This window comes from Leptonychotes weddellii, chromosome 5 (assembly GCF_054177405.1).
Source record: "Leptonychotes weddellii isolate Sample4059 chromosome 5, ASM5417740v2, whole genome shotgun sequence".
NCBI classification, from domain to species: Eukaryota; Metazoa; Chordata; class Mammalia; order Carnivora; family Phocidae; genus Leptonychotes; species Leptonychotes weddellii.
This window is the reverse complement of record NC_138373.1, coordinates 121,192,723-121,219,425: the sequence shown is the minus strand read 5'-3', so window position 1 is coordinate 121,219,425 and position 26,703 is coordinate 121,192,723. Positions and strand designations below refer to the sequence as shown.

Here is a 26,703-nt window from a genome sequence, read left to right as displayed (position 1 = left end):
CCCCCCCCCCCCCCGCCCCAAAGGGAGCTAAGCGTTGGCAAGATACAGCTTCAAGTTTTCCTTTTTCGTCCACTCTTATCGCTATCCTGGAGGATAGCCCGGCTAAGGCGTGATTCTTAACTGCATGCTGAAAGTACAGATTAAATTCATACAAATGAGTCTATCAAATTTAGCTCCCAGATACCTTAGGATGAACCAGAGAAATCAGATCCCAGCCGGTTCTTTCTCACCATGTATTTCACGTCAGCCGCGGGGGGCCAGACTTTGCTACGCATTTCGTTATGAGCCTTGATGCACTGGTCTTTAAAACTCTGGTCTTCGATAGAGGGGACTTTAGTAGACGATTTACTGGCTACCAGACAGAGACCTAACGTCCATAAGCAACTCAGTTTTTTCCTCAGAACCATGGCGGGATGCAAAATATGCTCTGACTGCGTGGACCAGTAACGGTTCTGCCAGGCAATCTTCCTTGGCCCCTGAGGACCACGCTCTCTGCTGGCTCCATCCTCCCACAGAAGCTCGAGCTCAGCGTGGGGATGCTCAGCAGGCTGGCCCCCAGAGCGCAGGGCCAGAACCTGAGGCAAGACAAGGCAGCAGGATTAGCCCATCACAAAGCCCTGGGCTACAGGAGAAAAGCCTGAGTCGCTGTCTGGTGCAGGGTTTTAACCATCCAGGGCGCTTTCTGCGGACCCAATCCAGAATCACTTCGGAGGGCCCCTGAATTGCAATCCAGATTGCAACAAATAGGCGGCACAGTGTTATGTAAAAAGGCAACATGTATTAGATGCTGAAAACGGACCAGGCCTGTACAAAACTCTCTATATTAGTTACACATACTCAGCTTTCATATATAGTTTTACTGTTTTAAATAAACTGCAGCATTATACTGCCCATATCTCCAGAAATTGGTAATAAAGCAAGAATAGGCATTTTGTATACTCCACATAGTGTGATTTTTGCTTTGCGGAACATTTAATAATTTGCATTTGTTTTCTCATTTGGAGACAGACTGCCTAGAAAGATAAAAATAGAGAGGTGCAGCCAAGTAGTTCCTCTGGACAAAATCTCATACTTGATATCTGAGTATGGAATAAACCTATGGGTTTGGTTACTAGTAAACTTCTGAGAAAGGATAGCTTTAGTGGGCATTCTAAAGACTAAGGCAGAGTACATTTGATCTTATTTTACCTACATTGCAATATAAACCAACTTCATTTAGCTTAATATTTTAAATCCATTATATCAGTTGTTATTTAATAACAAACCAGCATTTTGTGTGTGTGACATTAAATGACATTTTCCAGTATTTCTGTGTTTCAAATAAATATCTTTATTTGATGATTTGAGGTTGCTTACAATGCCATTTAATTCAAGTAAATACATATTTATATCTACTGAATATTCCAGTCGATAAATCTTGCCACTAAAAAAAAACTTTGATGCAACTAGTTACCATTTTTAAATAGAAAATTAGGGCGTGCCTTGCTGGCTCAGTCGGTGGAGCATGTGACTCTTGATCTTGGGGTTGTGAGTTCAAGCCCCATGTTGGGTATAGAGATTACTTAAAAATAAAATCTTAAAAAAGAAAAAAGAAAGCAGAAAATTAAATTATAAAATGGGAGAAAAATACAAGGATCTTAATGGAAATTCTATTGAGTAGTGGAGAAAATATTTGTCAGCCTCCGCTGATGGAAAATTGCAATATATGTGACTTTAGCATTACTTACAGAGTTCAAACTGAGCTTTTCATATCCCACACCCCAATCTGGATCCTTCCACAATTTCCCTATCTCAATTAATTACAACTTCATCTTTTTGATTTCAGGCCCCAAACTTTGGAGGCTTTGGTCTCTTAGCAAATTCTGTTGCCTTTGTCTTTTTATTTTTAGAACTTGATCACTGCTCAGCATTTGAAATGGTACTCCTTGATTTCATGGATAATTGCAATGGCTTCCTGGTGGAGTTTCCTTCTCCTGCTCCTAACCTATACTTTATTCTCAAGACAGCAGTCAGAGGGATTGTATATAATCTTTAGCATACTTAAATACTTTTGAGTGTCTCTTATATTCTAGGCGTTATTTCTGATGCTTGGGATTACAACCATAAGAAATAAAACAAAACAATCTGCCTTTCTGGAATTCTAGTGAAGGGAGGCAGAGAATAAATGATAAACATAATAAATAAATTCTATAGCATGATAAACCTGATAATATATACGGAAAAAATAAATCAGGCTAAGGAGTTTGGGAGCACTGGGGTGGGTGTGGAGGTGAGGGTGGCAGGTTGTGATTTCAAATAGGGTGATCAGTGCGGATGTCTTTGAGATGGTGACTTCTGAGCAAATACTTGAAGGGGATGCAAGAGGGACGCATATGGCTACTGGAGGAAGAGTGTTCGAGGAAGAAGGAGTTCAAATACAGGATGGAACTATAATACTTGGCAAAAATCATGTGGAAGATGGGAGAGCTTACTGATTATAGCTGAACTATTCTAAGGTCCTTATATTCCTGGGGAAGAGTAGAAATATGGAGTAATTTTGACTTTGTTAAGTGATGCATACATGTTAAACATTTAAGAATCACTATTAAAAAAATAAGAATACCAAACCATAGAGGGAAAACAATTTTTTGAGCATTTCTAGGACCTCATTCAATTGTCTCTATGTATACTTATCTTCATATTCATGTATTTAAAAACAAATTCTCAACACAACATCCAAAATGATCCTATTAAATCTAAGTCAGATCACTCCTCTACTCAAAACCTCCCAACTGATGGCTTTCCATGGCAGTCAAAACAAAATCCCAAGGTTATCCTCACTATTACCTTCAAGGCCCTAACTGAAGAGGCCCTTTTCTGATCTCATCTACTTCCTTTCCCTTCCTTTTCTCTCCTCCAGATACTCTGGCCCCTTTATTGTTCCTTAAAAAAAGTGAAGGTCCTGCTGCCTCAGGGCATTTGCTCACTTCTTTTGCCTAGAACTCCTTCTTCCAGAAAGCTACATGGCTAGTTTCTAATCTCTTTGGAATATTTGCTCAAATGTCATCTTTTCAAAAGACCTCACAGTGGTATTTTACATTACCCATCCTACACCTATCACTTCCTATTGTCCTTTTTCTGCCTTATATTTCCCCATAACCCTTATCCTCATATCATATGTAATTTATTTACATTTTCATTTCTCCCTTCAATTGAGTGGAAGCCCCATGAGGCAGGGATTGCTTATTATTATTATTTTTACTCCTGTATCCCCAGCATCTCAAAAGAGTTCAATATTTGATGAACAAATTAATAAATGAATCTTTTAAGACCCAAATCATTAGTTCCTTTTATGAAGTCCTCCAATTAGAAGGAATCTTTTGTCATTAAATCACTTCATGATCCTATATCTGATTACTTTATTTCTCTTTTCCCCTCTGTATTAGAGTTATCCAGAGAAACAGAACTAATAGACATATATTCCCACCCCACTCCCTTTTACACACACAGATACATACACACAGATTTTAAAGAAATTGACTCCCACAATTGTAGGAGCTAGCAAGCCTAAAATCTGTAGGACAAGCTGACAGGCTGAAGATTGGGGTAAGAGTTGATGTTGTAGTCTTGAGTCTGAAGGCTAGAAACTCAGGCAGAATTTCTATGTTGCACTCTGGAAGCAGAATGCTCTGGGAACCTTGTCCTTTGGGGGTACTTTTGGAGACTTCACCACAAACGCAAGATTGATTAACTCCGTGGCCGTGGTTGATTAATTCAACCTCTAGCCCCTGTCACCTCCTAGGAGGACTGAGGGTGGGACTGAAACTTTCAACTCCAATCACAGGCTTGGCTTCACTGGCAGCCAGCCTCCATCCATAAGTGATTTCTAAGATTCACCTCATTAAAATAACAAAAGAATGTTCCTTGCTCTTAACATTTAGGAAAATTCCAAGGGTTTTAGGAGCTCTGTGCCAGAAACAGGGAGGAAGATCAAATATATATTTCTTATGATAAATCACAATATCACAGCCTCCTCTCTTTCCAAAACCCTCTGATGACTTTCTGTCACACTTATAAAATCCAAAATCCTAGGTTTGGTCCACAAGGCACAATTTAGTCTGACCATGGCTAATCTCTGCCCTCTAGTCTACATTCTCCACTAGCTCACCTGGCCTCAGCCACATCTATCTGCTTGAAAAGGATGCTCTATCCCCAAGCCTTTTGCACTTGCTGTTCTCTTTGTCTGCAGAATTCCCCTCAGCAAAGCCATACATGATCCTACAATTTGTCCTTTCTGTCAGTGTCTCTCCAGTAACCTGTTGTATTTTTCTTCACATTAATTGCTACCTGAGATGATATTATTTATTTATCTAATGTTTGTCGCCTCGGATTTTAACCTTCACTGAAACAATGGTTTTATTTGCTTTATTGCTATATCTATCTATAGATCCCAGAACAGCTACTGAACACTTATGCCCTCAATAAATATTATTAATTAGGAAATGAGCACTCCTTAATTTTCTAATAATGTTGTATACAATTGTAAGCTTCTTTAAGAACTATCTTATTCATCACATACATACTAGAGGCTCAATAAATATTTTAAACTCAGTTTGAAAGGCAGTAAATACTAGGTTGGCTTATATACTTTACTTTTTCTAACACTGGATATATTTGCAGATAGTAGGTGTCCAATGGATGTTTGCTGACCTTCAAATGCAGATTATTTTAGATCTGCAAATAATCTAGGTTAAATATGGCTAATTTAGTATTGTTTTGTGTATGAAGAAATTAATTGGCTGTAATAACAGCAGAACTTTTATGATTAATTGTTTTGAAAATTGGCAAAAATGTACAATTTATATGTATGGGCTAAAGGCAGGCCACCCCCAAAATGTGCCACTTTGTTATACTGATTATTTTTAAAAAAGTTACTTAAAAAACAGCCAATGAAGAACACTCCTACCTGCTCCCTGCTTTGTTTCCAGAAAGCAAGAAATAAATGTCCCATGTGAAAGGACCCTTCCTATATCAGGACGTAAGAGACATCTTTATCACCAGAGAGAAAATTTAGAGCCCAGAAGGCTGCATAAACCACCCTTGTTACTTTTTACTAATATACTATCCCAGCCCAAATTCTGCTTAGAATAATTTACTAAAGTCCCAAAGTTAAGTTTTCTTTGTTTTCTCAATACTTCACAGATTTATTGTCTCTTGGTCCAAAAAGTATAAAAACTGCCTGCTTTGGTCATTTCTTTAGGTCTCAATTTCATTATTGGGCCCCTGTGTGCACATGCCTTATCTTTTTCCCTTTTGTCTGTCTTGTGTCAGTTTAATTCTTAAACCAGCTGGAAGAACTCAAAGGGTAAGAGGAAAATGTGTTTCTCCTCTCTCTATATAATCAATAATAATCCAGTATTATTGCTTTTGTAATAGACACAATGTCTGGATTGTATAAATGTGCTTTTTAGACCATAATCTTAACGGCTTAGAGAACTATATTCAGGAATACTGAAGCAATTTAGGTGTAATAAGCTTAAGTGCCAGGAAGGATACGTCCTCATGTTATTTTCTTGAATATTTATCTGTGGAATGGGCAAGGTTAGTTGGGCATTGGAATTGTTTAAGTTCTTTAAAAACTTTTTACAATTTGAAGTTGAGTTTTTTGTTTCATTTTTACTTTCTTTTTCCAGTTTAATTTTGCTTTTCTTTCTGTGAGGGGGGAATGGGTGGATGAATTTTATATAAGGAAGAAATAGAAGGAGTTAATTACCTTATACACATTGCAATACAAATATATATATTTGTATTTTTACTACAAAACTGACTCCAACCTGCAAATTTAAATATATACATTTTAGGGGAGCTAACTTTGAAAAGACTCTCTAGATTAGAAAAACAACTTGATTTTGTGGTTGGAGAACTGGATTAGGCTTCAGAGGGCCTTAGTTCTACTTTGAGTATCTGACACTTGGCTGTGTAATTCAGAAAAGTTATGGGTATATTACAGTGGAATGGAACCTAAGAAATTTCTCAAACCAGACCATTCCTTTTATTGATGAGTTGATGACCAAAGACATTGTATGCAGAGCAAAGAATAAAATGGAAATTTCCTGATTCCTAGGCTTGTTCCCTTTCCATTGTATTAGAATTTTCATTTATATCTCTATACATCTATATATTTATGTATATATAATTATATATCTCTCTATAATACTATAAAGCGGTCTTGTCTTTTTAAATAATTGCAAGTTCCTTGAGAGTGGATATTACAACATAATTTTTTCCCCTCATTACATCTCTCTGGGATCTGAACTCCTGGTAGATGCTCTATAAAATATGTTAAATAGAACTCACTTAAAGAAGAATTATACAACAGCCGTCTGGATCCGGGCCGGGCTTTGGCTCTCTCTCTCTGAGTCGAAGAAGCCCAGATGAGTGAGTCCTCTTCCAGATCCCCGCCGGGATTTAGAGACGCCCCGGAACTAGTCCCCGGACGAGGCTCAGAGGCCGCTATAAGGTTTTCAACACCGCCCTCCGGTAAGTACCTCGGCTGGGTTGCTCGCGGCGCGGGCCGGGTTGTCGGAGAAACGACCCTACACAGCATGGGGCAGGAGGTGGCGTGGAAGGAACGAAAGATTTGGGCCGATGATCATCTCTTCCCTGGAAGGGAGAGAGGGTTTGGCGGCCCGGCGTGGGGACGCCTGTTGCTAGGCAACCTGCAGCCGCGGGCCTGGGCTTGCTGGAGTCTACTGGGAACTGTACCTTTCCAGCTTGTCCTGTCTGGAGGTTCTCGGTGGACTTGCCCTCGTTGATAACTTTTTCATCCTTCCCACTGTGGAACTGCTCTTTACCCAGCTTATTGGGTCAAGTCAGGTTGGATGTCCCGTGTGTCCCACCCCAGTCCATGAATCTAAGATAGGAAGAGGGCGGAGCATTAGTTGTACTTTGCAGGTGCAATGATGTATAATCTTAACTTTGTGGGGAGTGGATGTACAGACAATTACTATGAAATTAAGAATGATGCCAGGTTCATTCAGATACTTGGGTCTGTTATCACCTGGGCCCCAAGATAAACTTGGTCCTCACCTGCATGGAGGTTAAATACTAAAACTTTTTCCTTTTTCCTTGATTATGGGATGGATTGGATCAGTTTATTCTTCACTTTGCTTTATGTTCTGATTTGGTGTAAGCAAATTATAACCACTAATGTCACTAACCAAAAGAGAACTGGTGATAATTGCAATTGGAAATAATCATCCTTAAAAAATGAGAGAAGTGGGAGGTGAGTTCAGTTCTTTTTGGTAGCAATAAAGATAATATGGTAAGATTTGAATCTGTTAGTCAACAATATTCATTACATGCTAGCTGTAATATCTCATGACTTGGCAGCAGATTGGGTGGGGACAGAGCCATTCAGAAGTGCTTTTCCCTGCTCCTACCATCTCTCGTCCCCAGCATAACCCAACTGTATATTCCATGCTATAGGACCAGGACAAACTTTGGTATGCATTCCAAAGATCTGCTCACATGCCATTTATTTGAAATTCTGATTCTTTTGCCACCAGTTTTAGGTTTCTGGTGCTCTTGAGTCTCTGCAGCTAACTCCCCTCTTTCTTCTGTCCTGTATAAGCAAGGGTGTAGTATTAGAAAGAGGTCTGAAACTGGTGTAAATTCATGCTCAGTAATAACTGGCAAATAATTTGGCAAGGTAAATGTGCCCGTTTTGGGGTCTCAGATTCCTCAGTTTGAAAATCAGAAGGTCGAGCTGTTTTATCTCTGCAGTCCTGTCCAAATCTCAAGATTCTTTGACATAAGGTGTCAGTAGCTTCATAGCTCTAATTCTGGATTGTAATAGATCCTGGAGTGTTCCACAAATGATGGTTGCCCCTTGAATATTCCTGTTATATCCAATGAACCATTTGTATGCTACATAATTCTGAAATAACTCCTGTCTGAGTTGACTGAATTCACTTACTTAACAAATATTTAAGTTCCTACTGTTTTCTAGGCTTTCTGTTAAATGCTTAGATACAAGGTGAGCAGAACCATAGCCCTTGCCTTTATGAGGCTTACAGTATAGTGTGAAGAGTAATAACTACCATTCATGCTTTGAATGCTTTATCTATTGTTTGAGGACAGAATTTATATGTGGCATTGTGATCCTGTCATAGTTAGGTTCAGAGAAAGGAAATGAAGAATATGTTTAAAATGTGTACAGGTATTTGACTGTGCATTAATTTCTTTATTGACTAAATAAATATTTATTAAGTATCTGCTATATTAAGGACATGCGACACCAACCTTCATGGACTTGACAGTTTATTAGGGACATGAAAAGAGTTAATGATAAGTGAAGAGTAATGACTGTCAAGCTTGGGGAAGTACAGGGACTAGAAGGTCCTGGACAGAGGATTTAAATTTTGTTGTTTTTGTTATTTGCAAATGAATGATGGTTATTTAAAGTGACCTATAGTGATTTGAAATGGCTACAATAGTTTCTAAGGTATAAATAATTGTGTAGTTGATGTGTGGAGAAAAGCACTTAGCTGATTGCTCAGCACCCCTATTTCAACTTGGGTTTGTTGGCTGCTAATCTTCATGGCAAATACAACAGCTTTTGTGATGTGATTAAAAGCAAACAACAGCCTTCTCTCCACCCCCTACCAAAACAATAACAACTTTAAAAAGTTGCTTCTTTGTGAAAGGTAACTCAGAAAAAAAAAGTCAAATTATTTTTAAATTGAATGATTTGTGATGTTTTCAGAATATGTCTACTGTTGATTACTCTTAGAGTAGAAATCTAGTCTTGGGGTGTGGGGCTTTAGGGAGGGGGGCTATGGAATTGGGTAAATGGAGCCATACAGATAAATTAGTGAAGAGCTGGGATATCTTTCAGGATTTCACTGGGCCTGGGTAAAACTACATTTTAATAGTAACAACGATGGCTACCATGTATTGAATAACCATGTTTTACCTAATATAGGGAGATGAGAAAGGTGCTAACATTAAACTCATTTTACACACTAGAAATGTTGGCCCAAGCTTACATTACAAGGAAGTGTCAAAAATGAGGATTTTAATGTCAGTCTAACTCTATGCTGACACAATGCCATGCTATCTTTCCTTAAAAATTAAAAAAAAAGTTTACTATTAAAATAACTCCAAGTCTAATAATAGAAAAAGTATGAATTGTTAAACAACGTATCCTCAGTAATATAAGATTGAAGTGTAAAAATCTTCAAAATTTGCATGACTGAGATATTCACCTGATTTTTGTTTTATACATTTTTGTTCAAGTTGATTATTTTCAACCTTCTCTTACATGCATTTTTACCAGTCGCCTCATAATTGCTAATTGGACCATCCATTCTATTTTATTCTTTGTATCAGAGAATACTGTTTGCATTAACACATTTTTTCATCTGCTTACTGCAGCAAAATCAAAACTCATAAAGGTTTAGGAAGAGAGTAAAGAAAATAAATTTACATCACTTTGTGGTAGAGAAGTACAAGCATTCGTTTCCTATTACTGTAAAATTCCTATTACTATTACTACTGTAAAAAATTACCACAAACATAGTGGTCTGAAACAACAGTTCTGGAGGTCAGAAGCACAAAATGAGTCCTACAGGGCTAAAATCAAGATGTTAGCAAGGTTGGTTCCTTCTGGAGGCTCCAGGGGAAAATTCATTCCTTGCCTCTTCTAACTTGCAGAGACTGCTCATGACCTCTACCTCCATTTTCAAAGCTAGCTATCTAATATCTTCACTCCTCTCTAACCTGGCTTTCCTTCTTACATCCTCTCTTTCTTCCTCTGATCATCCTGCCCCCCTTTTATAAGGGCCCTGGTGATTACATTGGGCCCTCCAGATAATCCAGGATAATTTCCACACCTCAAAATCCTTTACGTAATCACATCTGAAGAGTCTTCTTTGTCATGTAAGGTAAACATATTCACAGGGTCCAGTGATTAGCACATGGACATCTTCAGAGGAACCCTATTCAGACTAGCATTTGCCCCATAAATGTTGCCCCACATAAGGTAATTGCCCCACAAAAAGTTGATTTTGGTGAAAGAAGTAAGAATGATTAACCACATGATTTCTTTCCATGAAGTAGTATTATGTAGCTTGTATGGCTAGTTTAAAATTAGAGTAAGAGTTATCATTTTGTATGTTTTTTACCCTTTTCAAAGTATACTGCAGACGTGAACTTGAATGGATTTAGAGGTTAAAGGCATTGCTGCTTCTCCTACGAGTCAAACTCAGCCTTTCACTGGAAGAAACAAGCTGCTGCAAGTACGTGTGCTATATAATTTTCCTCTTGTAGGATGACTCATTAAATAATTTTCTGACTCTTTTATTCATGTTTATGACAACTTATACTCACAAATATTTAGGATCCATATTTCCTAGATTTGAAGAATTGAGTGGCCAAAATTGAAGATAATCATTATTTCAAAGTGGGTCATTCCCTGAATTAGTTTTATTTTTAAAAATCAGGCTTATTATTATTGTTTTCATATTCTTATTTAAAAAATTATCTGTATGTATCTGCAGAAAATATAAGAAATAAGGATAGTAGAAAGAAGAAGAGAATATCAATATACATCTTGTGTTAGCTAGGTAGAACGAGACTCAAAGCTTTTATTACTAGGATTTTATTCTTCATAACCTTCATAATATCACCACTGTGTATATATATCATTGATTAAGTACAAGGTTATAGCTGCTTTGTCCTTGTTTCCACCACAGAATTGGGGATATATAAATTTTAGTTTAGAAATACATAAAAGTGACACATACTTCCTTGCTATTCTTTTTTAAAAAAATATTATTTATTTGTTTATTTATTTGAAAGGGGGAGGCATGAGCAGAGGGAGGGAGAGGGAGAAGCAGACTCCCCACTGAGGAGGGAGCCTGATGCGGGGCTCGATCCCAGGACTCAGAGATCATGACCCAAGCCAAAGGCAGATGCTTAACCAACTAAGGCATCCAGGTGCCCCATATTCACCTTTTTAAATAAAGGGCCAGCTAGTAAATATTTTTGGCTTTATGGGCTTTTGTTTCTGTTGCAGCCACTTAACTCAGCTATTGTAATGAGAACATATAGATAGTTCATAAATAAATAAATGGTTGCATTCCAATAAAACTTTATTTATAAAACAGAACTGAGCCATATCTGCTGACCCCTGGCCCAGGGATTTATAAGCTATAATTTGTCTGTCTTCTGAATTGGCTAGCACAATTTTGTTGGAATTAGACAAAGTAAATGCCATTCTGTAATAGATAGTCTGTGACTTCAAGACTTTAAGTCTGTCAAAACACTTTCTGGGGGATAATCATGGTGACGACCATGACTATGACAACTACACTTATATTCTATTTAGATTTTCTTCCTAAAGTTGGATGATATCCTGATGTTTCCCAAATACGATTAAGAAAATCTTTGGGACGCCTGGGTGGCTCGGTTGGTTAAGCGACTGCCTTCAGCTCAGGTCATGATCCCAGGGTCTTGAGATCCAGCTCCATGGGCCCCATGCTCAGCAGGGAGTCTACTGCTCCCTCTGCCTTCCCCAACTTGTGCTCATGCTCTCTCTCTCTCTCAAATTAATAAAATCTTTAAAAAAAAAAAGAAAATCTTTTATATGTGATAGAAGTGTGCTGCTATTTTAGGCTATGATATGTATGTCATTTATATAAAATTGACCCTTAAACAACTCAGGTTTGAACTGCATGGGTCCACTTATATGCAAATATATTTTCTCTTCCTTATGATTTTCTTAACATTTATTTTCTCTAGCTTACTTTATTGTAAGAATGCCGTATAAAGTACATATGAAATATGTGTCAATTGACTGTTTGTTACCAGTCAACAGTAGGCTAGTAGTAGTTAAGTTTTTGGGAAGCCAAAAGTTATATGTGGATTTTTGACAGTATGGGGGCGGTAGCTGGCACCCTTAACCCCAGCATTGCTCAAGGGTCAACTTAATATATATATAATTTAGTGATATTACATTTTTACATTTTTAACTTTCTATTAGGATAGTATTTAAAATAATGCCATATTAAAGCTTATACTGAATTGAATTTGTTTTCTCTTTTATGGTCAATTAGAGTGATGAAGCTCAGTGTTGAATGTAATTTCTGTACTTGCTATCAGTACCACAAAAATGACCAGTTTTCAGAAGTAAGCCAGAAGTGTTGACGCATGAATTGTTTCCTGCCCTTATTAACTTGAATTTTCTCTATGACTCATATATATTTCTTATTCTGTAGTGTCTGAGCTCACTCTAATTTTCATATCTTTGCACAATTTTTTGGAAGTAAGATTGAACATCTGCAAATGTGTACATATATATATTTGTCACTTCTTTGCTTAAATCCTGCAGTTTTCCCATTACCTTTAGGACAAGGTCCAAGTTCTTTGACTTGTATTATTATGTAACAGCTCTGGCCCCCACTACCTCCTCACACTCTGGATTTCAGCCCTCTCTAGCTGCTAACTCTTGCCTGTGGGCTAGTGCAGGATGAGTTGTTCCTCCTGGCTAAAGCAGTATTCTCCCCTCTGTCTTTATCTGGCTAACTCCTACTCATCCTTCAGAGTTCCATTTAAAGGTTACTTTTTTTTTGTTTTTGGAAACGTTTCCTCAATTTCCTAGACTTGTTGGGTAAAATGCTATATGTAGTTGCTCAGGCATAGCACGTGTTTTTTTTCACATTATTGTTTGAGTAAATGTCTTGCCCAGCAGGCAGAACACCGTGAAGATAAGGATTGTCTGTGTTGCTTATCATCTTATCTCTGTGTCTCAAGCATAGTAGGGAGGGGCTTAGTAAATATTTCTTATATGGAGTTTACTGAGAAAATGATGATCAGCTTTATTGCATTGACTCATTGCTTATCTTTTTTTTTTTTAAGATTTTTATTTATTTATTTGAGACAGAGAGAATGAGAGACAGAGAGCATGAGAGGGAGGAGGGTCAGAGGGAGAAGCAGACTCCCTGCTGAGCAGGGAGCCCGATGCGGGACTCGATCCAGGGACTCCAGGATCATGACCTGAGCCGAAGGCAGTCGCTTAACCAACTGAGCCACCCAGGCGCCCTCATTGCTTATCTTTTAAAGTATACATAAAGGGTATATACATACTGATTTTTTCTTTTTTTAATTAAAGCAAGGACAGACTTCCAGGTCATGGGCAATCCAGAATGCTGGCCTACCTGTGTAAGTCACATTTCTTTACACTTGAGCTATTTAATGGGTAAATATTTATAATATATTAATTAAAAAGGAAAGCAAAATTTTATATGTAGTTATGATTGTGAACCACAGGAAATTTGATGTGCATGTGGATGGCCTGAAAATTGCTATGCCAAAATTAAAGTAGGATAATAGGAAGGAGGGTAATACTTCTCTTGTTTGTATTTTCTTTAATATTCTTACATTTTCCTGAAAAAGTTTATTGTTTTATTTAGAAAACTCAGCTAAATGAATTTATTAAAGAAATATGTGAAATTTTGAATTTTATAACTGGGATAGCCAAAATGACTTTAATCTGTGGCTTTAATCTTATCTTGATGAATATGACAATTTTATCAATCTTCTTTAAATGATTTTATTTGTGGACTAGACTACATTAATTTATGTTTTATATTTTACATTTTTGCCTTTTAAGATTTGGAAGGATATGACTTTTATATTCTTTCAAGTATTTTAGACTACAGGGCTTACTGGAAAATAGAAGTTAAAAACCTAGTACTTTATTAGGCTGAACCATATGAAATTACATTTTTATCGATGAAAAATGGGCAAGTATCAGCAATTTCATGTGGTTCTACATAACAGATACCTGTATGCTCATCTAGACAAAAAATCAGGGTACGAGGTACATGCAAGCACTTGATACAAGATACTCAGTATGTGTTGACAGTCAATCATGTGCTGGTAAATATTTAACAGCTGGTTTCCTGAAAGTGTATTATAAGTTTATTTTAAATTTTACTTGTTAATTATAAATAAACTTAAGTATATTTTAAGTTGGTTATAAATTTTACTGATAGAGGATATATAGTAAGCAATTTACAAATACTAATAAAATGTATAAACTTTTTTATAAATTCCATGCAGCCAATTGATTCTCACAGAATGCTTTCTTTGTTTCTTGCTGAATTCTGGTATCTGTAGCCAAGCTATGGTTGCAGTCCATGAACCAGTGTAGTTCCAATGTGAATGTTGGTTGATATTTTCATTTATTGTAAAGTGATGTGAGTGATGTATTTGTTGACTTACGTAATAGTTTTGGATACTGGGACAATATTTCCTCAGTTTTTTGTTATTCACAATGTGACAGTTACAGATATGATACACTTTTAAGTTTAATCTGCACCATTAATGTTTTCTCCATGCCTGTTTTAAGTCTCAGAAACCAACAAAATAGGGGCGCCTGGGTGGCTCAGTCGTTAAGCGTCTGCCTTCGGCTCAGGTCATGATCCCGGGGTCTTGGGATCGAGCCCTGCATCGGGCTCCCTGCTCGGCGGGGAGCCTGCTTCTCCCTCTCCCACTCCCCCTGCTGGTGTTCCCTCTCTCACTGAATCTCTCTGTTAAATAAATAAAAAAAACTTAAAAAAAAAAAAAGAAATCAACAAAATAATAAATCAAGTCCTAATTCATAGCATGTGCCAGTTTTTGTGTGAATGATCCCACTGTGGCCGATTTCACCCTATGTTTATAGTATCCCACTGAACACAGAGTTGGAAAGAGATGCACACCCTTATATTACCACACAAATGCCATAGATGTAAATAAACAAAAGTGAAGTACAGTAAAGTCATTAAGAAGTGATGACTTTGAGTATTTATTACCTTTATTTTTAATATAACTTACTTATTTATAAGTTTATATAATTTTATTTTTAATAATGCTTTGTTAACAACCAGCTTAAAAACTGCTGGGCATTTCCTTTTACAGCTGGTAGGTACAGCACACCTTTGGCTTTAGTGTACCTTTTTATTTATTTATTTAATTAATTATTTTAAGATTTTATTTATTTATTTGTCAGAGAGAGAGAGCACAAGCATGGGGAGCAGCAGGCAAAGGGAGAGGGAGAAGCAGGCTCCCCGCTGAGCAAGGAGCACGATGTGGGACTGGATCCCAGGACCCTGGGATCATGACCTGAGCCGAAGGCAGATGCTTAACCGACTGAGCCACCCAGGAGTCCCTAGTCTACCTTTTTATATAAGATGTAGCATGTATGATTTGCAACTATTAAAGCCTCATTTTAAAAAGTTATGAGTTGCATAGATTATTTCTTTCAGGGTTCCACGACTTGATTTGGGAAGCCTCATTGACTCTGACGAGGAGGTAATTTTTACTTGGTATTTACTATAATAAACATTTGAACAAAATATTGCATATAGTGTATCATAAGTATTATGTAATTTTATTTTAGGATGATTTTTCATACATCCCACTTACTACTGCCCATGTTCATTTTAACCCACCAAATTCATCTTCTGCTCTTAGTTGCATCACACCATGTCAAATATCACATACTCAGCATCATCTAAATGAACTGGTTAGTATTTATTTCTTATTACCAACTTTCAGAATTATAATGTGCATTTAAGCACTGTATTTAGTCCAGAAATTTTATTATGTTCAGTCTGTGATTTGTCCAGTTTAAGTATTGTACATATTAACATCCCAATCATGTTGGTGAAATAATTCTACTTTGTTTTACATTTTTTTTCACATAGGAATAGTATTTTAAAAACGTCTTATACAGGGACGCCTGGGTGGCTCAGTTGGTTAAGCGTCTGCCTTCGGCTCAGGTCATGATCCCAGGGTCCTGGGATCGAGTCCCACATCGGGCTCCCTGCTCTGCGGGGAGCCTGCTTCTCCCTCTGCCTCTGTCTCTCATGAATAAATAAATAAAATATTTTAAAAAAAAATGTCTTATACAATTAGTGAAGTACAGGTTTATCCTAATAGGAAATCCAGGAATTTAAAAAATATGGTAGAGTATTAGATCAGATCTTGCTGGTTTAACAATGTGATTTGTCTCTTGGAAATTAACTTATACTTTGGGCTACTAGTATGCTATGGAGTAACTAAGTAACTATTCTTATTCCAAGCTATCTCCTTGGGACAATATTTACACTTCAAACAATATTTAGTGTTTTATTTTGTGTTATGAACACAAGTTCTGACCAGTATTCTATGAGGAGGGCTTACTTTTCTGTCTTTGTTAGTCTTTCTCCTGTAGCTGGTTCTATTTTTTTAAACTTGTATATATATGTTACATAAATATAAATATAAATATATTTTATTTATTTATTTTTTTTAAAGAGAGAGAGTGTGTGTGCGGGGGGCAGGGGAGGGGCAGAGGGAGAGGGAGAGAGAGACTCCTAAGCAGGCTTCATGCCCAGCACAGAGCCCGACGCGGGGCTTGATCTCAAGATCCTGAGATCATGACCTGCGTGGAAATCAAGAGTCAGAGGCTTAACCAGCTGAACCACCCAGGCACCCTTAGCTGGTTCTATTCACGTTCTCCTCAGTCTCATTTTGGATAAATTGCACCAGTAGTACCCTAGACTGTATCATGCTACAATTTTCACCCTGAAACTTTGTTTTATCCTTCTCTAGGTTAGACCTGGATATTATCAACACTTTTCAAGGGTCGTGCTGGCTTTATCCTCCTTTTGGAGTGGCTATCCCCCTTTGGGCCAATATATATGCCATTGTGTTTGCTTAGTACTCCTTTTAGATTTTACTTATCCACTGGCTCTGTTATCTCTTACTCCCATGGGAATGTGGTAGGGAACTAAATAATACCAGAAGGTGATATATCTGAAATTCTACAAATGACAACCAGCGCTTCTTAGTGTTCGTGATCTCTAATTCCTGTAACTATTCTGGAAGAAATGCTTGTCAGTAGAGTTTTTTCTGGGGCAGGAATAAAGGGCCTATCTAAAACTCTTTTTTTTTTTAAAGATTTTATTTATTTATTTGAGACAGAGAGAATGAGAGAGAGAGAGCATGAGAGGGGGGAGGGTCAGAGGGAGAAGCAGACTCCCTGCCGAGCAGGGAGCCCGATGCGGGACTCGATCCTGGGACTCCAGGATCATGACCTGAGCCGAAGGCAGTCGCTTAACCAACTGAGCTACCCAGGTGCCCAAGGCCTATCTAAAACTCTTAAGAAGAAAGAAAATTTAATTTTTGTCTTCTCAAATTATTTTAGAACCAGGACTGATCTTCAGCAGGGAAACCAGGTACAGGCTCCCTGGTACTTAAGGCTGCTGCCCGTTCTGAGCCATTACATCTGCTTTGATTGCTCAGTGATGCTATACCAGCTGAACGTTTTAAATATCACCTCTGGGGGCGCCTGGGTGGCTCAGTCGGTTAAGCGTCTGCCTTCAACTCAGGTCATGATCCTGGGGTCCTGGGATTGAGCCTTGCGTAGTGCTTCCTGCTGAGCAGGGAGTCTGCTTCTCCTTCTCCCTCTGCCCCTCCCCCACCACTTGTGCGCATGCTCTCTCTCTCTCTCAAATAAAAAAATAAAATCTTTTTTTTTTTTTGTTTAAAGCTACATATCTTTGTATCCTGTCTTTTTTTTTTAATAGACTATTTTTTAGAACAGTTTTAGGTTCATAGCAAGTTTGAATGGAAGGTACAGATATTTCCCTGCTCAGTGGGAACCTGCTTCTCCCTCTCACCCTGCTGCTCCCCCTGCTTATATTCTCTCTCTCTGTCAAATAAATTTAAAAAATAATAATAAATAAATATCACCTCTGTTTAGCACATAGATCATAATGATCTGTTTCTTAGGCATAAATGTTAAGATAAATGATAAACCTATTAATGTTAATAAGGAAAATTAATAATTATTTTGATTTTTCTGACAGATAACATACTTCTTATTTTTATATCTAGGAGCAAGACATAATTCCTGAAAACTTGCCAGCACCAACAAGCAAATATAAACTAAAATATCAGCAATATAAAACTGAAATGAAAGAGGGATATGAACAGTATAGTCAGAGAAATGCAGAAAAGACAAAATCAAAGATCACACAACAGTGTCCAAGAAACAAGATAGATGACAAGGTAATGTATAAGACTTTATAAAGTTCTGATGAAATTTAAAAAAATTACATGTACTATGGAAATCTTTTTGTCTGGTATGTTTTGCTGTTAGTCATAGTAAGTATAGTAGCTAGCATTTATTTCTGTGTGCTAGGGACTATTTTAAGTATTCTGCCTGCATTAGCTAGTTTATTCTTAACAACAACTCTAAAAGTTTATTATTATCATTTTCAAATGTGAAAACTCTAGCCATATGACCTAGTCATCTTTTCTGTGTAAGGAGTTTTCCATTTGACTTGGGATTTGAAAATAAGGCAGTATTAAAAAGCTGTTTTTGATGTAGCTATCTTGAACTCTGTTTGCCTCACAGTCTAAATTTTAAAGTTGAAAAGTGATTTCAGATGTTGCAGTAACCCTATTTTATTCCAAAACTGTCATCACTCCATGATTGTCTTCTGGTTCTTGTTGGGAGATATTTTTTAACATCATGAATTTCTAAGTTTATACTTTTATTTAATGTTAATTAGGTGTAAATTCATCATTCATGAATATAAGAGCAAACTAACCATAATCAATTTAATGGCTTTTCATAAGCGTATAGGAAAGGTCAACCTTGAATTGTGGAAAGAAAGGTTTGGAAACATAGTTTATGATACTACTGGCCACGAAGGAGAGAATACTTAAATATAATTCTTAATTCAGTGAATTTTTTTTAAAGATTTTATTTATTTATTTGAGAGAGAGAGAATGAGAGACAGAGAGCACGAGAGGGAAGAGGGCAGAGGGAGAAGCAGACCCCCTGCTGAGCAGGGAGCCCGGTGCGGGACTCGATCCCGGGACTCCAGGATCATGACCTGAGCCGAAGGCAGTCGCTTAACCAACTGAGCCACCCAGGCGCCCTAATTCAGTGAATTTTTTATAAGAATAATGTATTTTCAGGGAAGTTTGCTGGTTGTATTTGCTTAACATTTTTATAGGTAAAAAGAATTGATTAATTTATAAGTAGGTATAGCATATCAGCTATTTTATCTAATCCATGTAGGAACTATCTTGAACTGACTTTATCACATGGTGTTCAGTGGAAAGAGTAACAAAATTAACGGATTATTTGGTCTCTTTTATACTAAGACAGATTTCCAGATCCAAACAGATGCACACAAATATAATAATCTGATGTCTGTAATAATAGGCAGGATAATTTCATAGCCCTTTAGCACCTGGCCATATAGTTGTAGGATCTATAATGTGATATTTAGGTCACTGTAATAATGTTGGGAAAATAGAATGAAGATTTCTATAAGTTCATGCTTTATTTGCTGCAGCAAAGTGGTTTAAAGTTTTGTTTTTTTTTAAGAGAGAGCGTGCGCGCGCGCGCGCACACACACACACACACACACACACACATATGCGGAGGCCTGGGGGTGGGGGGTGGGCAGAGGTAGAGGCAGAGGGAAAATCCGAAGTAGGCTCCACATTCAGTGCAGAGCAAGATGAGAGGCTTGATCTCACAACCCTGAGATCATGACTGGGCTGGAAATCAAGAGCTGGATGCTTAACTGACTGAGTCACCCCAGGGCCCCTAAAATTTTTTTAAAGTAAAACTGGTTTCCTTGAACATAGGTTCAAATGAAGGCATTTGTTTATTTTTGATTAAGGGAGGAACAAATATTGCTTGTGAAGCTTCCCATATGATTGGTAAATGCTTGTATAGTATGAATGAAGGGTTTTATAGAAGCCAGCATATTCATGTTTTCTTCTGGAAAAAATTCTGTTTTGCTTTGATTTTTAAAATCTACATATAAATGTATATAATTATTATTTCATATGTTCTTGATAGCCTTACAAAAAGGCCCTGGTTTCTCTACATAATAATTTTATACTTAATGGGGTCAAGCAACTTTTTTGATGTCTTTTTAGATATATACCATTATGAAAATCAAAACTGCTGTATAAATGGGCTATAAGTAAATCCTATTATAATTACATTAATTAACACTGGAATACTAATCTCTGGAAATAGAATTGCTTCCTGATATCAGAAATGTAAGCCCCTCTATAAAGCAGGGAACAACATGTAAATTGATTCTTTTTACTAATTAAAAAGCTAAAGTTGGACATATTTAGGATCTAGGACAATAACTAAAGGCCATAACCACCATAATCAATCAAACAGTAAAATAAAAGTTCCCCTCGCTTGTCTAATGGCAAATTTCCTTTGTTGAGTTTTTCTTCCATTTAGTATAAAAAGCTGATGAATCTCTTGTTGTCAAATTGTTACCTAAGATGTAAACTTATATTTTAAATAGTGAAACATCTTTAAATAAAGCATGAAAGTCATGAAACTTCAATTTTATAAAAAATTCTAAGTCAGTGAATAAAACAGACAAATACTTTTGCCCTTACAGAGTATATATCATAAAGGAAGGACTTAGCAAGAAAAAAAATGAATGAATCAATCAACCCATATAGTCTGACAGTTGGTGATAAATGCTATGGATGGAAGGGCACTGGGAAGAGCAGGGCTCAAGTTAGGATTGCAATTTGTACAGATCACCAGAAAGATCTTTCCCATAAGGTAGCATTTCAACACACATCTGAAAAGGGTGATGCACAAGCCACTCAGTGTCATGAAGTGGGAGGGGGCATGGAGTGTTTAAGAAATATCAAGGAAAACAGTGTGGTCAATGGAGGAAGAGCAAGGAAGAGATGGGGAGAGAGTTAAAGGGGGGGCTGGTAGGCAGATCTGTGAGGCCTTGTGGACTACATAAGGACCTTGCCGTTTACTTGAGGCAGAAAGCTACTTTGCTATGTTGAGGATGGGTTTTACTGAGAATAGGACCAAGTTGGAAGCAGAAAGATGTTTGAGGAGGCTGTCACAATAATCTATATGAGAGATGAGGATGATGGCTTGGACCCAGGCAGCAGACTTGGATAAGAAGTGGTTGTGATGAGAAGCCAGATTCTGGATAGATTTTGAATATTTGAGAATATTTGCTGAGAATATTTGCTGATGGATTGGTTGTAGGCTTAGGAGAAAGGGATGATGAAGGAGGACTGTAAGGTTTTTGGCCTGAGCTGTTTAATTTACCTTATTTAATGCTAAACATCTTTTTGGTGCCTGTTAAAATAAATAACTATGCAGGAAAAAAATATATTAGGAGGTAAAAAAATTATAAAGTATCCTCATAAATTGATTTCCCAATAGTTAATACTTTTTTTTTTAAAGGTTTTATTTATTTATTTGACAGAGAGAGCGTAAGCATGGTGAGCGGGAGAGGGAGAAGCAGGCTCCCCACTGAGCAGGGAGCCCGACCCGGGACTCGATCCCAGGACCCTGGGATCATGACCCCAGCTGAAGGCAGACGCTTAACCAACCGAGCCACCCAGGCACCCCATAATAGTTAATACTTATACAAGATGCATTATTCATTTGTGAATAAGTATTTATCGAGTGCTCACTGTGTGTGGTCCTGTTCTGGCATCAGGAATATTGAAATAAAAATGACAGACAAGGTTCCCTCCCTCATGGAACTTATAGCAGGAGAGGCAGACAACATTCATAAAGAAATGTATAATAAGATTTCATGTAGCAATCAAAGGTCACGAAGACAGAATAGAGTATGAATATGGAATGTGACCTTTTAAGAAAGGTCTAAAGTAAGAAAAAACCCTGGAGGAAAAACTCTTGTAATCTATTAAGTTTTTGGCAGTTGCTATCCTACTGGGACATTTTTGTTGTTGTTGTTAAAAGAATATGTGTACACCTTATATTCAGAGAAAAATTTAGTGTTTATCTTTAGGATCCCAGAGGATCCTTTATCTCAAAGGATATATCCCATCTCTTAGTACTTAGGAATTTCATTTTACAGAGGAGTGAACATACCCATTTTTATTAACTTTACAAAGACTCAGGTGGGCAATAATAGTATAATAGTTGCTACCTTTTATCTGATGCTTATTGTATGTCAGATACTTTTATAAGTGTTGGACATTTCATCTTTGTGTGTGTGTGAAGTAGTTACTGTTACTATTATTAATTCCCCTTTTAATTCCCATTACCATGGGTAAATTGAGGCACAGAGAGGTCATCTAGCTAGAAGGTGGAAGAACTGCATTCAAATAGGGCAATCTGATTATCAGAGCCTGTAACGTTATACACAAAAAACTATTGTTATGTGTTATGTATTGTTATGTATACATAGTTGTACATAAATAACTATTGATGTGTTCAGAGGTTATTTAACACATTATTTTGTTAAAAACAAATATGCTAAGTATGTGAACTAAGTATAAACTCTCAAGAATTCATTTATTGCTTTCCCTTACAGTGTGTAAAAGGTGAAGAAGCCATCGTGGATGGTCTTACCACTCTGGATAGGAAAGCCCTCTTACAGCAGGGTTATGCAGACATCCCTTACAATGCACAAAGGAGTATGAGAAAATCTGATGCTGTAAGTTATCATGATCTTTACTTACTTCTTAAGCCATTAAGATAATTTGCTGTCCAAGATGTTGCAGACTTAAAATTGAATAAATAATTACAACAATTGAATTTGTTCAGCAGTGCATGTTCACTAATGTGTAAATTGAATCCACATTTTTACAAATGGTTGAGGTTTGGTATATTTACTGTGGAGAAATAGTCTTGAATCTTTGAGAGTTTATGAAAATTTAGTTTATACTATTGAAAATGTTAATTGGCTGCTATTTTTGTCAGTGGGATTATTTAGCATCAGCCCTATCCCCAAAGTAACCTAGTTATTTTTTGAAAGTGATAAGCTAATAAGACTAGAGAAATTCCAGCGAGTTAAGGAAAAGGGCAAGAATAAAGTATTTTTTTTTTTTTTTAGGAAAAGGGAAGCGAAACTCTAAATTCTCAGTATTAACTTCAAATTGTGTCTTTTACAAAATCAGTTAGATTGTTGGATGAGTATCACTTAGGCCAGATCTGGTACAAATAGATAATTACATTTCTATAGTGTCCTGGGGTAATCAGACCAAGCTGCTTCAAGTTGGAGTCCACTGGTCACCCCAGACCCCCCCAGGTGATTAAGATCTTAGACATCTTTGTAATGGATTGATGAAATACCAGTGTGTGGTGCTTCAAAAGCTGGGAAAACTCTGGTTTAGGTAGCCTAAATAATAATAAAGCATTATGGTTTTAGATGGTTATATTATCATTATCACAGAGGAAAGTCACTATATATTTTATTTGGATTACAATCACCCATAATTAATATGTTCTCAGTTGACAGCAATGTGTAATCAGTGTCTGGATCTTGGACTGATTTTCTGTGGATGTCTCAAGTTGCTAATTTGTTGTAGTTCTTGTCCTAAAACAACATAAACATTATTTTCTATGCCTATTACTATTTAGACATTTATGTTTAAGAGAATAAGAACTATTACCAGGATTATCCTAAAATTTAAAAAGCTACTTTATAAGGCAAAATAGTCTTCCAAATAAGGCTGATTTTGATATGTTCCTCAAGTTCTACTTGAAATGGATGTTACTGATACGTAAGGCCCATTGGGTATTGTTCTTGGTGTCATCCAAAGCCATCTGGGTGTTAGCGGATTTCTTTTACTTAAGATCACTTTAATGCACTAAATTCAGCATCAAGTATTTTACTTTATTGTGGTAGCACATATTTATCTGTTTTTTCCCCAAGGACATGTTTGCGTGATTAAACTTTGAATGCATTTGAAATTAGTACTGACTTATGTTTAAAATCTAGGTGGAAACTTTTTAATTTAATTTTTAACTACTTAATTGAACACCAGAAGCAGTGAACCTGTGGTTTTTATACCCATCTCTTTTAGTTTGCTTGTCATTTTTCAACATTATTAGATCCTTTGCATCTGTGTGACTTCTGCTTCTGCTTCTGCTTTATGTTTACACAGACCTTAAAATCAATGTGCCTGAGGGCGGTTCTAACCTTTCCTACAGTAAAGCCACCATAAATGCCAACACACAAGATGGGCTTTCTGCATGGGCTCTGTTCATTAATCTCCCCTCTTCTGCTCGCTTCTGGGTTTTGCACCTATGTTCTGGCTGACCTTTTCTGCATATAATTTCATATTTTACTTAGTGTTCACTTTCATCACCCTTAGACATAAAACACACTTTGCTGTGACTGTAAGTTACCATATGTTTTCTAACTTTTTAATTGCTGTTTTAAATTTATTATTAAACAAAAATCATTATAAAGTGTCATGAGCTTAGAGAACATCAGATGCAGTTATATGTTAAATGACGTGAACTGTATTTATATGGGGCATATTTGGATGTGTAAACTGTATCTTAATTTCTACCAACCCCCCCAAAAAGGCCAAATTCAGTTATAGACTAACATTTAAATAATTGTACCCAAATTTCTAGGTTTCTTAGGAGTTTCTATGTATGATATGCCTTTAGTCATTCTTACTTGGAGTTTGTGTCCATTTTGAATAGAGTGCTCTCCCTAAGGTTACAAAGCCTCCATCATAAGCTACATTATTGTACTTGATTTCATTTATTGGCGTGATCAATGGAGATGACAGGAATTTACAGTGTAGAAATAAAACAAGCTTTATTTTGACCCCTTAGTTTTTTAACCTCTTTCATTTACTCTTCAAAAGAAACATTTTAGTAAATATAGTTACATTATAATCTAATTGGAATTGAACGATTACTAATCTTTCGGTGTGATATAACCTAAAATGTAGTAGAAGTATTTTCAAATGAGTTGAAAAGCAAAAAACAGTGTGAAGATAATTTAATCAAACCAGTAATTGAGAAAAGTTGACCAAGTATTAATGGATATTATGCATAGAAAATATTATCCTTTTAATGACAGGAAGCTTTATGAAAGATTTTTATTTTTAAATTTTTGATAAAGGGTTGAGGGATTCCAATTCAATTTTAGCTTCATCTACTATAAATAGTTTTAGAACAAACTCTTTTCGTGTCAATGTTGGTATTCTTCTTGGAGCAGGTTAAAGTGCTTTTTACAGGGCATCTGTCAAGGAGAGGGATATCATAGTCTCCTCCTCCTTTATTCTGGCTCCATGAAATTCAGATGCAGCGCATGGAAATCTCTGATGATTTCTACCGAAATTAAAGTGCATTATTTTTTAGGAAATAAATGCTATTTTCAGATTAAATTATTGGAATTTGTTTTTATTAATGATGGATATAGTAATCTCTATTTAAGAAGGAAGTTGGAAATTTAGCATATATTTTAGGGTTCTCGTGTTAACTCTAGTGTTGTTCTGTTTTATTGATAATGACATTTAAAAAATTTTCTCTTCTTAGGAAATTGTGGCTGCAGAGAGGAAGAAACAGACTGTTGCAGAGCAAGTGATGGTAGACCACTTATCTAGGTGAGAGTAAGTAGTCATGAGTGATAGAAATCCAGTCAGAAAGTTTTCGTTAAATTTTTTTTATCCTTAGTCAATCAACCAGTGGCTGACTCCGAGGTTCCCACACGTTCCCCGTTCACTGCGCTCACAGTGTTGGAGTGATGGTTTTTTATAGCATTCCTAGGCCAGTAGAAATACCCAACAGTTCTCTTTGTTAAGTATTTTTCTCTAACTATTTACTTCATGACAACTTAATGGCCATTTCAAGAAAATAATACACATAAATTAAAAGAAAACATATTTGTTTTCATTTTGTTTGTTTTCACTCTTAAATAGCCACAATTACTGGTATGCACCTTCTGGTGCATGGCACAATCTCTCAAACCTTAGGATTGTTGAGGATGCTGTCACCTTCACTTTCAATTCCACATGGCACTTGCTATTCATCACAGCAACTGTAGAAAATCCAGCTTTACAAAGGTTTGACCTCACTGAAAGAGTGATATCTTGTTGAAACTGTGAATTACCTTGAGGTGATAGTTCATGTAGTCTCCAACAGATATCAAGTATAACCGTGTTTCCCTCAAAAATTAAAAATATCCCACGTAGTCCCTGTGAGTTCCCTGTGGCACCCTGGAGTTGACATGGTGCACAGTTTGGGAACTGTGGGACTGTTAAGAATTAATCTGAAGTTTCATAACTCTTAGAAAACTGTAAAGCGTTAAGTACCTGCTGTGCTAAAAATTGCATGATAATATGTAAATACTGTAGGATTTCAGAAAAGGCTGGAATAGTCTAGGAAGTCTTCAAGGAAGAAGTAAGACTTATGGTTAGCTTTGAAAAAAATTATTTCGGTGGCAGAAAGATATTCTACATGCATGTTTTTCAGTAAGTGTCTTGAAATAATTAATTATACTTATAGTCTTCAATGTTCCTCTTTCTGTTATCTTTTGAACTCACTTTGTTGATGTTTTCACCCGCACCGTGCCACCTCAGCATGTCCTCATAAGCTAACTCATGGCGTCTGTGTTGCTCAACTAATCGTGATTTCTCAGTTCTCATTTACTTGACCCAACAGCAGCATCTGTCTCCACTGAAAAGTTTCTCCTCTTTGAAATACTTTTCTCTTTCCCATTTGGCTTCCTGCACACAACACCTAGCTGGTTTTCCTCCTTCCTTCTGCTCCTTCTCAGTCTCTTCCCCTGGTTCCTTTTCATCACCCCTGTCCTTATACGTGGGAGTACACTGGGCTCCATTCTTAGACTTTTTCTACACTGACTTCCTAACTGATCTCAT

General features: G+C 36.8%; 2 protein-coding genes across 2 annotated transcripts in view; one reads left to right on the top strand and one right to left on the bottom strand.

The window, feature by feature from the left end:
- GLIPR1L1 (GLIPR1 like 1) overlaps positions 1–407 on the bottom strand; it is a 31,071-nt gene extending 30,664 nt beyond the window's left edge. Inside the window, exon 1 of the mRNA XM_006728231.2 lies at positions 231–407. Within this exon, the coding sequence (XP_006728294.2) occupies positions 231–407 (177 nt within the window). The remainder of the gene's footprint in view (positions 1–230) is intronic.
- A 5,851-nt stretch (positions 408–6,258) lies between these two features.
- CAPS2 (calcyphosine 2) overlaps positions 6,259–26,703 on the top strand; it is a 46,342-nt gene continuing 25,897 nt past the window's right edge. The window contains exons 1-8 of the mRNA XM_081822085.1: positions 6,259–6,519; positions 10,178–10,280; positions 13,154–13,203; positions 15,294–15,339; positions 15,428–15,553; positions 17,911–18,084; positions 22,392–22,514; positions 25,361–25,428. Of these exons, the coding sequence (XP_081678211.1) occupies positions 10,200–10,280; positions 13,154–13,203; positions 15,294–15,339; positions 15,428–15,553; positions 17,911–18,084; positions 22,392–22,514; positions 25,361–25,428 (668 nt within the window). The 5' untranslated portion in view covers positions 6,259–6,519; positions 10,178–10,199. The remainder of the gene's footprint in view (positions 6,520–10,177; positions 10,281–13,153; positions 13,204–15,293; positions 15,340–15,427; positions 15,554–17,910; positions 18,085–22,391; positions 22,515–25,360; positions 25,429–26,703) is intronic.